Below are 14,318 nucleotides of genomic sequence, written 5' to 3'. Positions count from 1 at the left end.
GGATTCAACTTGGCACTTGCTCTAAACAACGTCCATGTTGAAAACCGAGCACCAAGATCTCAGGGCACACTCCGTATTGCTGCCAATGCTAAGGTGGTCCCTGCTGCACTGAGTGTCCTATTCTGCCACACACACCCCAAGTCCATAGGCATTGATGTTTGGCATGTATCAGCCTCGATGAATACTCATTGCACTTCTCTGATCCGCTTACAGAACACTTCTGCACTTCAGTGGTACCCCCTGGGCTGCACCAGGAATTCTCTTTGAAATGCTGCTGCAAGAATACTTGTGCACTCAGTGACACAAACCAAACTGGTCGACTGGACCAGGCTGCATCTCCATGCTCTTTGCTTGCTGTTGTAGCACTCACTTACACTGAACCTACCTGGATACTCACAGCATCCCTATCTTGCATTGCCTCCTCTTGCCTTTTTGCAGTTTGCTTCCTTAACCAGAGATATCAGGCTCACAGTACTGCCGCGTTGCAATGCTCTTTTACACAGTCAGAAGATCAGGACGCTTGTGATTGTTATCAGCAGGCGTTAGATAGCCTTCTCTCAGGGGATGCTAAGTTAAGGGCAGACTCTGATACCAGTTCCTTCAAAATCCCAATGACCAAGTGCTTCTCTGTAGGGAAGGTTCAGGACAATGAAAGAATCCTGACTCCTGCTTCCAGCCCCATCGAATGGGTATCTTGTGCAGATTAGATGCCACAACTTTATGTGGAGACAAGAATTGGGGCAGGACTGGCAGGTGAAAAAGTACACTTCTTTGTTGTAAATTTCTATCATTCTCATCAGTGACACAGAATGTTAAGCCAGGTTCTGATGGACAATTGAGGAAAGCAACATCCTCACAATCCTTTTAAAAAAAGTTTTTTGTTGCAGCAAACATCCCCAATACATGTTGATATTCTATTTCGCACAGTATAGGAGACAAGTTTGCCAAAAAAACAGATGGGGAATGAACTGCAGACTGTGATTTGCCCCGGGTTGACCTGAGGCTGGTATGCAATTCCTATTTCAATGAAGCATTCAAAATCACGTTAGTATAGATTAAAAAAATAGAACTCAATTCTGCTCAAGGCTTGTTTTCAAAGTTGCCCTGTGGTGAGAATACAAAATATCAAATTAAAAATTTAGGTCAGCTAATTAAAAGCCGCATAGAACCATTTTGTGTTGTTATGAACGCATTACAATTCAGTTTATCTAATTAAAATAGAGCATTCAGCAGACACTTCACACAAGGGTGTCATGCATTGTTAGAAATGATTATTTATTCTGCAGGTCACACATGTTCGATTATGACACAAACATCACCCTTATAACAAAACAACCTGCATGTCATTCTGATCAGGAGGAATATACTGATTCCTCTCTCTGTCCTACTCCTCCACTGGTCACAAAATTTTATATTTAAAAAGGGAGATGAGATTGACTTCTTATGTACTTATATTCAGACTATAAGTAACTCTTTCAGAAGTTAGTCAGAAATGGATCATTAAATAACAAGTAAAAAAACTACAGACTTTGTTGCAAAAAACAATGTGAAAATTAATAACAAGACTTTTAAACTGCGCAACTACACACAACAATCCTTCTTGGAAACTTGCACACACAAACCACACAAGGGAAGAAACATCTGCACAGTGTTATCTTAAAAATACTTTAAGCAAATAACAGTTAAATTCAGGAAAAAGAATTATTCACAGGTTGACCAAGTGTTGGCCTGCAGCCAAAGCCTCTTTGTACAAACGGTGTTGGTACTGAGTTGTTCCCTTGGTTTGGTTACGACTGGTTGAAACTGTTCTTCTAGAATCAGTTGTGCAGACCCGAAATTGTCCCAGTAGGAGCCTCACGCTTGTAATAGCAAAACCCTCCAGTGAGCTTTCAACTCTCATACTTTGATGTTCCATAATGTACAAGAGAGATATAGCTCCAAACAGTAATAACCTAAGTTAACATTTCAAATAACACATCTTCCTAACAAATGTATATAGTGCCTTTCAGTATACAACTCCCAAAAGCTCTTTATTGCCAAAAAAAAACCTTTTTAAAACATGTAATTATTGTGTAATGTGGATAATTACCCAAGAAACAGGGCACACAATTCTTGCACAGTGAACTCCCAGAACCTTGAATTGTGATATTGACCAGATAATCTGGTGATTTGGCTGAAAAATAAATATTGAGCAGAAGACCAAATAACTCAGTTGTCTTTCTTCAGCGTTGTTCTGTGGGAGCTTCTTCATCAACCTGTAAGAGTAGACAAGGCTTTGCTTTAACATGACCATTATTGGAAACACCTTGCAAGTCAGACTGTATCTGTCTTGGTGGAGAATCATCTCAACCTTAGTGCTTTCACTAGCAGTGAACTTAAAAGGTGGATGTGGCCTACCTGGGTACTGTCACTTTCCTGCCTCCACCAGAATTAATTCCTGTCCTATCACTAATTGAGGTCCTTAAGTGACCAGTTAAGGTCCAATTAAAGACCTCATACCATGAGCCTAGGATTAACTCAGCCTCAGGCAAATCTGTCACCATTCAGCATACACATCGGGTCAGTTTGTGCTAGCTACCTGTCACTTGGAGTAGACAAGCAGAAGGCTGGAAGAACACAGCAGGCCAGGCAGCATCAGGAGGTGGAGAAGTCAACATTTTGGGTGTAACCCTTCTTCAGGACTGGGCTGATACCTTCTGTACCATCACCAGCCTCACCATTGCCTGATCCACGTGTGTGTGAATGCTGAAACCTCCTAGACCCTCACCAGCCTCACCATTACCTGATTTGCATGTGTGAGTGCTGATACAGCACAAGGTTCCACCTATCAATTCTGGTCTCTCCAGATATTGCCTGACCTGCTGAGTATTTCCAGCATGTTTTTGCTTTTATTCCACTTTTGCAATATTTACATTGTTTTGCCTTTTGCATGGATTTAATGCCCCATCTGAGATATGACGCAATGGGCATTTCCATAGTGCACCACTGGACTTTCAGTTTGACATTTGCATTCACTTCTTGGAGCCAATCTTGAGTCCATAGCTTTCAGTGCCACCAACTGAGGTCCAGCTGACCACCTCCGATTTATATATAGCATTGAATTCCCCTGAAGTGTGGCTACCAGTATAGAAGAGGTTAATTTCATTCAGAGCTGTACTGGAAATGGCAACAGAATCTCAAGTTTTAGAAAACTGTAAGATTCCACAGAGAATCTTTTCAACATACAACATCAGAAAACTGCAGCAATTCTGGATCGAAGATGCGACTACCCAAATTGGTATGGTGTTTCCAAATTGTCTCACTGCTGAAAGAGGCCAGTAGTTTTCTGCCATCTGTCCAAATGAGCATCCCACCTCATGCCATTTTTTTTGCTTTCTCCACATAGCCCTGCACATCATTCCTTTTCAAATAATTACCTAATTCCCTTTTGAATGGTTGGATTGAACCTACATCCACCACACTCTCAGGCAGTACATTCCACCCATCGCATGAAAACTTTCAATCTCCCCTTTGCTTATGCTTCCTTTACTAATTACTTTAGATATGTATCCTCACAATCTTGAAGCTTTCACAAATGGGAACATTTTGTCCCTGTTTAGTCTGCCCCAACATTTTATGATTTTGAATACTTTAGTTTTAAATGGTTATGGGTTGTGGGTTTCACAAGCTAGATCAGCATTTATTGCTCATCCCTGAAAAAGGTGCTACTTTGGGTGGCATGGTAGCTTAGTGGTTAGCGCTACTGCCTGATAGCACCAGGGAGCTCAGTTCGATTCCACCCTTGGACGACTGTCAGAGTTTGCACACTCTCCCCGTGTTTGCATGGGCTTCTTCTCGATGCTCTGGTTTCCTCCCCAGTCCCAAGATGTCAAGGTTAGGTGGATTGGCCATGGGAAATGCAGGGTTACAGAAACAGTGTGGGAGGTACAGTAGAGGGTTGGGTCTGGGTGAGATGCTCCTGGAAGGGTTGATGTGAACTCAATGGGCCAAATGGCCTGTTTCCACACTGTAGGGATTCTATGATTCTATGAGTCTTGGAAGACTTAAGTCGATAGGGTGTAAAAATACACACACAGTGTTGTTAGAAAACAAGTTCCAGGAATTTCACCAAGTGGCAGTGAAGAGTTGGTCATATATTTCCACATGAGAATGGTATGTGGCTTGGAAAGAAAATCGCAGCTCGTGATGTTCCTCTGGATCTGCCACCCTTGTCCTCCTAAGTTATAGATATTGTGTATTTAGCAGGTAGTGCCAAGGGAGCCTCGGTGAGTCACTATAGGTGTATATGGATGGTACACACTACTCTCAGGATATGCTGGTGGTGAAGGGATTGAATGATGAAGACAGTGGCTGGCATGTCAATTGTAGTGAGCTGCTTTGTCCTGGATGGTGTCAAGCTTGCTGAAGTTTGTTGAAACTACATTTGTCCATGTAAAATGGGGAGTATTCCATCACAACCCTGACTTGAATCTTGAAATTATTGAGCAGATTTAGGAAGACAAGAGATGAGTTACTCACTGTACAATCCTAAGTTTCTCACCTGCTCATATAGCAAAACCATTGGATTTGCCTGCTTTTTATAGATAGTATGTACTTTGACAATTTTCCACATTGCTGAGTAGATGTCAGTATTGTAACTGTACTGGAACAGCTTTGCTAGGAATGTGGCTAGTTCAGGAGCACAAGTCTTCAGTACTGTTGCCAGTATGTTGTCAGGCCCTTTAACCTTTACGTTATCCTTTGGTTTTTGGCATTTCATGATAGCACATTGATTGAATTGATTTGGCTGAAGACTGGCATCTGTGATGCTGGGGACCCCAGGAGCAGGCTGAAATGGATCATCCACTCGGCCATTCTGGCTGAAGAACTTGCAACTGTTTCAACCTTGTCTTTTGCAATAATATGCTGGGCTCTCCCATCATTGAGCATGGCGACATTTCAATTGATTAATAATTGAAACCTGCACCTCCATTCTAACTGATTGAAGATTTGAGCGCCATCTTATGTGTGTTCAATTCATTTGCATGAGTTGTATGACCCTTTGATCTCTTCCTTATAAATTCTGTGTCTAGGATCTTCCTTTCTCACTAACATCTAATGAAGGAGCAGCGCTTTGAAAGCTAGCGTTTTCAAATAAACCCATTGGTCTTATGACCTGGTGTCCAATATTTTATAGAACGTGGTCAGTCTATTTTATTCTCTCCTTGGCGTAATGATTCCCATATTCCAAACCTTTGATCAATTATGTGACATTGATATATGTCCCACTGATTCATGCAAAATCCCACAAAGTGTCTTCTGGTGTTTCATGCTTATTTGCTTCCCTGGACATGTCAGGGTCTGATATACAAGTGACACATTCCTGGATTGGGGAGCACATGCTCAGTGAACTGTAACTCTGATATAGCTGCATGGTGCCTGAGAAATAGGCTTTATGTGACCCAATTTCTCAGCCATGAAGTTTTATTCAGGGTCCTTCACCAGAAGCCAGTAGAATTCACAACTAGCTGAGAACCTATAGCAAAATAAGTTGCCGGTTAAAAATCTGTACTACACAGAGCACTTAAGATATCTACATATTTGCTTTGCTCAATGAATCCTTTATAAAATCCTTTGGAAAAAATATTTTCTTATAAGTACCCCCAGCAACAGAGCCACCTTCAGTGTGAATAGACACATTGCAGTCAGAATGCGGGAACATCTTTTTCTTTCCCATTTAGTAACAGGCTGTGCGACTCAGCAATAGCTAATCAATCAGCTTTATTTCTCACTTATTTCTGTGCTCTTATTGTGTCCATCAAGACTGTACAGTTCTTCAATACAATTATATGATTCATGGTTTAAAATTCTTGTTTTGTGTGTAATATTGTTCCAGCTGTTGCAAAGTTTTCCCTGTAATATGAATGGAGCATAACAATGGCACCCAGAGGCAATATTGCAGAGCATTACTTGTGATGTTGCTATAAAATAAATAGGCCATTAAACATGCTACATTATTCAGTGCAGTTGAGTAACTCCAAATATGTGGATAAACCATATCATGAAGCTTTGTATGTTCTTCATAGCATTTACAATCAATCAAAGGTTTCTGAGAATCTCAGCTCAGGTGTGACAATAGCATTGTATGCCTCGTGCTTTCTGTGAGTACCTGAGAAAATGCACTTTCCCAAACTGCTTCTCTGAACAGAGATTGGTAATGAAGAAGCCAATAAGTAGAGACAGCTTTTTCAATGATAAATTACTATGTTGTGAAACAGATTTTGTAAGAAATTGAATCAAAGATCCAAACAAATATTGAGTATTGAGAACTTGTGAAAACAGAAACAAGCTGATTTAGAAAGACGTTGACGCACTAATTGTAAACATTTCTTTTTGACAAATTAAGAGTGTGGGAGTTTCAACTTGAACTGACAGCCTAATATATGGAGCTAGTGTATCACTCAATGGGTAATGTGAAGGTAGCAGTGTTCTCAAAAATCTACTGCATTTGCCCTTCCTGATGGTACATGTGGAGGGTTTGGAAGGTGCTGTCAAAGGAACCTTGACAATTTGCCGCAGTGCATCCTGTTTATGATACATATTGCGACCACTATGCATCAGTGGTAGAGAGCTAAACGGTAAAGTAGGCTGCTTTGTCCTGCAGGATGTTGAGCTTCTTGACTTGTATTTTGTAAATGATGGAAAAGCTTTGAAGTATTAGTGATGGGATACCTGCAGCAAAGGATCCAGCCTCTGATCTACCTTTATAACCACAATATTTAATTACCTTTCTGGTCAATACCATTCTGAAGATGTTGATGATGACAAACTCAGTCACAGTAATGCCTTTGAATGCCAATTTGTTAGATAATCTAGGTTGACAGTTATTTGCCACTTTCATGCAGTGATGTTGTCCAGTGTTTGCTTCTTGTGGCTATGGAATTCAGCAGTTTTGACAAAAGGTTTGTCAAAGGCTGCACTAATGTCTGGTGTAAAATGGACTCGATGGGACTCAAACTGAATATTGAGAGTAGGTTTTAGTTAAGTAAGTGAAATAACTCCACAGTGGCGCCATCATCAAGTCTCCCTTTATTTACACATGGAGAATCCTTGACGCTGTTCCAGCTCTCTCATAGCCAACTCTCAAAGTGAACAGGATGTCTGACACACCTGCTTATATCTGTCAGGCAGGTCTCCCTGATGGAACCACATTAACAGCCCCAATCAGGGAACTCATATTCTGAGGTCCACCTTGCTGACCTGGCTAGAATCACTGCATCTCTCCATCTCTGGGTCCAAGGACATAGGCCAATTCTTTTATTGTTGCTCCTCCTTGGGCATTTTAGCACTGGATTAGGTTCCTCCAACTTTATCCCATGGTTCCGAACACATGGTAGTTCACCTCTTGTGCCCAGACCATCTCGGAAGAAAGTGATTCTCTTCTTCAGGTGGCAAAGGCATCGAATTGGCAATATCTGCCATGTCCATCTCAGATTCCACTGCCTGTTGGAAAGGGAGACCACATGGGTACCAGAATAGTTGGAAAAGCTGTAGAGGAAACAGGTACATTTTGGTCTTGCAGCGTTTGTGAGGTTGCAGCTTTCATATGGTCCATATGCGTTGTACTAATCTGAACTTTATATGTTATGGGACCTGACCTCACGCCGACTGTGCCTCTTACCCATGCAGGCTCATTCTCATAGGTCCTAGTCACCAAACTTCACTTCTTGAGGTAAACTGTCTGTCTCACCTACAGATTCTGGATCAATGGTGCTGGAAGAGCACAGCAGTTCAGGCAGCATCCGAGGAGCTTCAGCCAAATCGACGTTTCGGGCAAAAGCCCTTCATCAGGAATAAAGGCAGAGGTCTTGTGTCTGGCACTGGCATTCATAATGCTGTTTCAGGTTGGAGAAGATCAGATTTAACCTGGTGCAGAATCTTCTCCCCATTACCAACTCTGCCAGAGCTATCCCTGTAGTTGCATGAGGTATAGTTCTATAATTAAATAGCAACTGGGACAGTTTCGTATCGAGTGAAGCTGTAGACTGTTTCTTTAAGCCTGCCTTCAAAGTTTGGACTGCTGTTTCTGCCAGACCATTGGATGATGGATGGTATAGAGCTGTCTTTATGTGATGAATAGCATTCAACTTTAGGAAATACTCAATTTTGGTGCTGGTAAACAATGGCCTGTTATTTCCATAATAGTTCACCAGCCCAGGAAAGATCAAAGCTCTGTTACAAACCTGGGAGCCAGGTCACTTTTGATTGCCCTCACTTTATCTTCTGATGGGTGTAGACCAGTCTTGTCATCTCCATAGCTCAAGTAAGTCATTTGGGTGCCTGGAACACATAATTTTCCCTTCTTAGGTGTACGACCACCTCGGAGAAACATCTAAGAACTATGTCCAAGTTCTCTAAGTGCTTCCTATTGGTCATTCCATTTATTAGTACGTCATCTAGATAAATGGTGATCTGGAGTAGACCTTGTAAAATGTTTTCCATTGTCTGCAGAAACATTGCACAGGCTGGTAGTATCCCAAATGGCAGTCTCATATCTTGATACAAACTCTTACAGGTATTAAAAGAGCATACTTCTGAGATTTGTCATCTAACTGCAATTGCACGTATGCATTAGCTTCATGAAGGACAGCTCCCTCCTGTCGGCTTGCATATAAATCCTCTGTTCAGGATATGCTCTGAGTGAGGCTGTATAATTGCCTTCACTCAATTGGTTTTTCCCAAGCTCAGTCAGACTGGCGAGGATATCCACTTCCATCAGAATACCCTGGAACTCGTGTTCCACTTGCCACATGTTCCAATGGCAAAGCCAGTTGTAGTGCCTGTTTGAAGTCCAATTGGATTCAGCTAGTAGACACTTTTTATAGTTACACCACGTGGAGTGGTCTTTGACTTTGATCTGGCTCCCTCAGAGTCAGCTCTTAGAGTGAACAGAATGTCTGACACTCCTTTTTTTTTGTTTTTTTTTCTTACTCCTATGCTTTTTCTTTTACCCCCACACTACTGCCTAACTGGAACATAAATAGTTCCATTTTCCATTTTGTTGGGTAAGTGCTAATGTTGCAGCTGTACTGGAACTGCTTGGTTAGAGGCGCAGCCTGTTCGAGAGCACAGTCCTTCAGTGCTATAGCTGGGATGTTATCTTGATCTTTGAGCTTTTCAGCAATTTCTTGATATCAAGGAGTGAATTGAATTAGTTGAAGGTTGGCAGCTAGCGGAGGCTGAGATTCATCACTAAGTTGGCACTTACAGCAAATGAAATTAACAACTACATCAGCTTTATCTAACGTTTGGTCCCTGTATCATTGAAGATGCAGATTCGCATTGAGCCACCTCCTCCTGTCAATTGTCTAAACCTCTCTCTTTAAGCTGCATATGTACTTGTGTTCTGAGATGCATAGCAAGAAATATCTTTGTTAATATTGGCAGAATTGTTGTGGAGAGGCTGGGTCCCATTAACCACTGAATGAAAACCTTTGTGGATTCACTGCTGTCTGGTGTGAGACCCTATTTTGACAGGTTTTCTTTGATTGTTGACAATGTTCAATTGTTTCCTCTCTCTCTTTCAGAAGACACCACATTTGAAGCTGGGATACGTGTACAGCTGCACACTCAGTCTGAGCCACCATTTGTACATGAGCTGGGATTTGGAGTCGCGCCAGGATTCCAAACATTTGTTTCCACTCAAGAACAACGGGTACTGTATTTGCTCTGATATTCACGTCGGCTCTTGCATTTGGCCCTCTGAGCATTTCACCTTCGGTTGTACATGTTCTCAAAGAAAGATTTTCTTTTCCCTTCACTTCTTTATTTCATTCTCCTATTGTAGACATCCCCATGTAACACACCACATTGTAGTTGAGAATTGCAAGATATGTGCTCCAACCTCTGACATTCATGCTGCAAGGTAGAGGCATGCCCAGGGCTACACTGTCAGTCTGATTTGTCTCCATTGTGATATCTGCTTGGGTGTTTTTCACAACACAGCCAAGACCAGCAGCTCATCAATACAAGTCAGTCATTTTATTCCTGTATTTTAGCAGCCGATGGCTTTACACAGAGGGACATCAAGTAGAATTGCCATTATATATGCAGAGAATATTTGAAATACTATAATCTGGATAATGGCACTAAATGTTTAAATGCTCAACATTCCCTAATATAGCATGCTTGGTTCTATTCACTGAAATACTTATGCAATTGCAAACAAGTTTGACTATGGCCATGTTATAAAGAACTCATAATTCTCTTTCATTTATTCTTTTATGGAACGTGGGTATTACTGGTAAGGCCAGCATTTGTTGCCTTCTCTAGTTTTCCTGAGCAGCATTTAAGAGTCAACTATGTCATTAGGGGTTTGGAGTCACATGTAGACCAGGCCAGGTAAGGGTGGCGGATTTTCTCCTGTCAAGAACAGTAGTGGATTAGATGGGTTTTCACAATAATCAACGATCATTATTATAGCTATCATTTCAGAAATAGATTGGATTCCCTACAGGATGGAAACAGGCCCTTCGGCCCAACATGTCATACCGACCCTCTGAAGAGTAACCCATCCAGACCCATTCCCCTAACCTATATTTACCCCTGACTTGGCAATTTAGCATAGTCAATTCACCTGACCTGCACATCTTTGGATTTTGGAAGGAAACCGGACCTTTTTTTTTTAAAGAGCTTTATTCATTTTCTACCACCAGGAAAACTAAAACACCCGAGTGGCCAGTGACAAGCAGTGCCCTTCTCTTCCAGGGCAATGCCTACATGATCAGAAAAAGTGAAGTGGGGGTAGAGATTAAATCAAAATAGAATTGGAGGGGGAAATAAAGCACTCCACACCCCGCAGTGCCATTCCTCCCTGAAAACCTTGAGGGCGTTGGTAGACACCGCGTGCTCCTTCTCCAGGGACAGCTGGGCCCAACCGTAACCGTGGAAGCAGGGCAGGCAATCGGCCATAACAACCCCATCCACTGCCCTCTGCCTGGACCTGTTACTGGCCAGCCTGTCCCAGCCAAGGAGCAGACCCTCTGACCTGCTTTCCGCATTCCGCTCAGGTAGTTTTGTATTTCATATTTGTTAATCAAATTTAAATTTGGCTAGCTGCTGTGATGGGATTGAACCCAGGCTCCCAGAGCATTAACTTGAATTACTAGTCCAGTAACGTGACCATGATTTCAATACCCTCTCACAATATCACCAGTAATTGAAGAGAGAAATAGCAATTAAGAGCCACCACCTGTTGAAGTAATGAATTAATAATTACACTATTAATTGAAATTACTGATTATTTAAAGAATTTGCCTGCAACTGTGGATTACTTGCAAAGTTCTTTAAAACAGAGGCAAGCTCAGGAAGTCTATTATCATGCCATTTCCTAGTGCAAACAGATCTTATCATCAGCTTACCAGAGGGATGCGTCCTTAGCATTAAGCTACATGATTCTCAGACAAATACATGTGAAAGGCAAATATGCTTCAGCTTTCAGTCCAACATCTTATTCCTCATTTATAAAAGGACTATGTTAAAGCATTTTACATATATTGTTGAGCACTATATCTTTCTGATTTGGAGATGTCGGTGTTGGACTGGGGTGTACAAAGTTAAAAATCAAACAACACCAGGTTATAGTCCAGCAGGTTTAATTGGAAGCACACTAGCTTTCGGAGCGACGCTCCTTCATCAGGTGGTAGCTCCGAAAGCTAGTGTGTTTCCAATTAAACCTGTTGGACTATAACCTGGTGTGTGATTTTTAACTTTATATCTTTCTGAACATCCTTTGAAATCCAAATTGTTATCAAATGTCTGTTGAAAGTGTAATAAATTTCTGGAAGTACAAGTAAGTTAAATATCTTCAAATGTTTGAAATTGCAAGTTTTTAAAACACTATTTAGTGTATAACATCATTTAAACATGAGAAAGCAAGTAACCTGATTAATCTTTAAACCAACAGAAAATCTCCTTCAAATAAAAGTAGAAATTACTGGAAAAGCTTAGCATGTCTGACAACATCTGTGGAGAGAAATCAGATTTAACATTTCAGGTTTGGTGATCCTTACTCAAAACGGTTCTGAGGAAGGGTCACCGGATCCGAAACATTAACTCCAATTTCTCTCCATAGATGCTGCCAGACCTGCTGAGCTTTTCCAGCAATCTCTCTTGTTGTTTCTGATTTACAACACCTGCAGTTTTTTTTCAGTTCTTATTTAGAAAATCTCCCTCCACAATTATATCTTATGCTGGCTCTGAAGTGGACACTTCATTCTCGAGGGGACCATCCTAAACTATTCTCAATACTTTGCTCTTTCTCTTCCCAGGTGTGTAGCTGCAAATCTCAAAGTTATTTTCAAGGTCAGGCTTACCCCAGAGATTCCACCCACCTCACCAATGCTAGGCAGATCTTCCAGCCTCATTTAAAAACTCACAAATGCATTCTATTCAGTCTGAGAATGTGGATTCCTATCCACATTCTGCATGCTGAAGAACATCAGAAACTGGCTCCTCTCTCTCTCTCTCTCTTTTCCAAATGCTTGCAGACTGACTTACCTTCCATGATATTTTAGGAAAACATTCAAACTCTGTCCTACAATGGTTTGTTGTGGACTCCTACCCTTTCAAAGCCTACCTCCATGCAACATGAATGATGTGAGCGTTATGTTAATTACCTATCCTCTAGACTCCCAAAGTCATTAAGCCCTGGAATTGAATAGACTGGTAAAAGTACAACCATTTACAAAACCTGACATTCAAACCCCTCCCTGGGGCCTAGGCACAGAGAAAATCAATCCACCATCAGCAGAGAAGGTCTGGTGATTTCTTGCAAGTATAAATAACTCACACCTTCTTCCCAGTCAGAAAACCTGAGCTCCCTCTCAACATCAATAACCAAACCTGGTTGTCAGACAGAATTTTAAAAGGTCACATGACATCTCTCATTCCTTCATTTTGTCCTAATTAAAGAGGCAATCACAAAACATAACAACCTTACAACCTTTCTGTTTATAATACAGTACTGCTGTGCCCTTATTCTGTAAGTTCCCATGAAAACATTTTTTCCTGCCCTTCCTCTTTAAGACATGTCTGTTCCTTGCAGAATGTAAGATTGGGCAAATCTTCATTCCTAGAGTATAAGGTATCAGTTTCACTTACTTATTTAACAAGTTTTTTTAAAAACATTGTTTTAATAAAGGATATAATTATATCAGGAGAATTTCAGCGAAGGTTTATTTGACTAATTGTTGGGATAAAGGGCTTAACTTATGAAGAAAGCCTATTGGAACAAAAGCAGAAATTGCTGAAGAAACTCAGCAGGTTTGGCAGCATCTGTGGAGAGAGAATCAGAGTTAATGTTTCAGGTCCATTGAGCCTTTGGCCTGTTGGAGTTTAGAAGATCTTATTGAAAAAATATGATCCTGAGAAGACTTTGTAGGCTAAATATCAAGAGTTGGGGGGATTTGAACAAAAGAATCCATAGAATCCAAACAGTGCAGAAAGAGGCTATTCAGCCCATCAAGTCTGCATTGACCCTCCCGCCCAGACCCAGACTCCTACCCTATCCCCATAACCCCCCATTTACGATGGTTAATCGACCTAGTCTGTATAGCTGGCAATTTAGCACGGCCAGTCCACATCTTTGGAGGAAACCAGAGCACCCAAAGGAAACCCAAACAGACATGGGGAGAACATGCAAACTCCACAGTGATAGACACCCCACGGCTGGAATCAAACCCAGGTCCTTGTAGCAGTGTTAACCAACGCTAACTAGGGGACACCATTTAAAAATAAAAGTTCTGCCTTTTAAGACTGAGATAAAGAGTTGCTTTGAAGCTAACAGATTGTTAGGCTGTGGAATTGTCAACATAAAGCAACAGAGATTGGGTTACTGAGTTTATCCAACATAGAATTTGATATATTTTTGATCGATAAAGGAGTCAAGGGTTATAAAAATGGACAGGAAAGTGGAGTTAAGCCTACAAGCAGATGAACCATGTTGTTACAGAATGACTGAACAGAAAGGCGGAATGATGTATTATTTCTTCTAAGGCCTCTGTTCCTCTAAGTGCAAAAGGAATCTTCACTTGTTCTCTTTTGGGTTAAACACCTCCCTGGGACCCGAGCAACTGAGTGGATTACCCAGTGCCAAAGAATGGAGAAGCCCCAAACATTGCATTACTGTTGTGTTTCCCTCCCTCCTCACTGAAGGAGAAAAAGAGGGAGAGGCAGTTGTTCGAAAATTTGGTTGTGGCTTAGAAACAGCAGAGCATCAGCAGTGTGCATCAGCTTGACCAATAAAAGTGGCAGGAACTTTAGGAAAGCTGGTGACATGT

At 41.3% G+C, this 14,318-nt stretch overlaps 1 protein-coding gene across 3 annotated transcripts in view; it reads left to right on the top strand.

Moving 5' to 3' along the window:
- Positions 1–14,318, top strand: part of LOC122539947 (acid-sensing ion channel 2-like) — a 1,269,818-nt gene that overhangs the window by 1,144,412 nt on the left and 111,088 nt on the right. For all 3 annotated transcript variants that reach the window (XR_015752504.1, XM_043675161.2, XM_087977878.1), the window contains one exon: positions 9,567–9,694. Coding sequence is in view for 2 of the 3 variants with exons in the window: in XM_043675161.2 (XP_043531096.1) it covers positions 9,567–9,694 (128 nt within the window). In the remaining variant the exon portion in view is untranslated. The remainder of the gene's footprint in view (positions 1–9,566; positions 9,695–14,318) is intronic.

Source organism: Chiloscyllium plagiosum, unplaced genomic scaffold, assembly GCF_037043375.1.
Source record: "Chiloscyllium plagiosum isolate Xiang-an unplaced genomic scaffold, Cpla_swu_hap1 HiC_scaffold_32, whole genome shotgun sequence".
NCBI lineage: Eukaryota > Metazoa > Chordata > Chondrichthyes > Orectolobiformes > Hemiscylliidae > Chiloscyllium > Chiloscyllium plagiosum.
The sequence above is the reverse complement of the archived record's forward strand: the minus strand, read 5'-3'. Positions and strand labels throughout refer to the sequence as shown.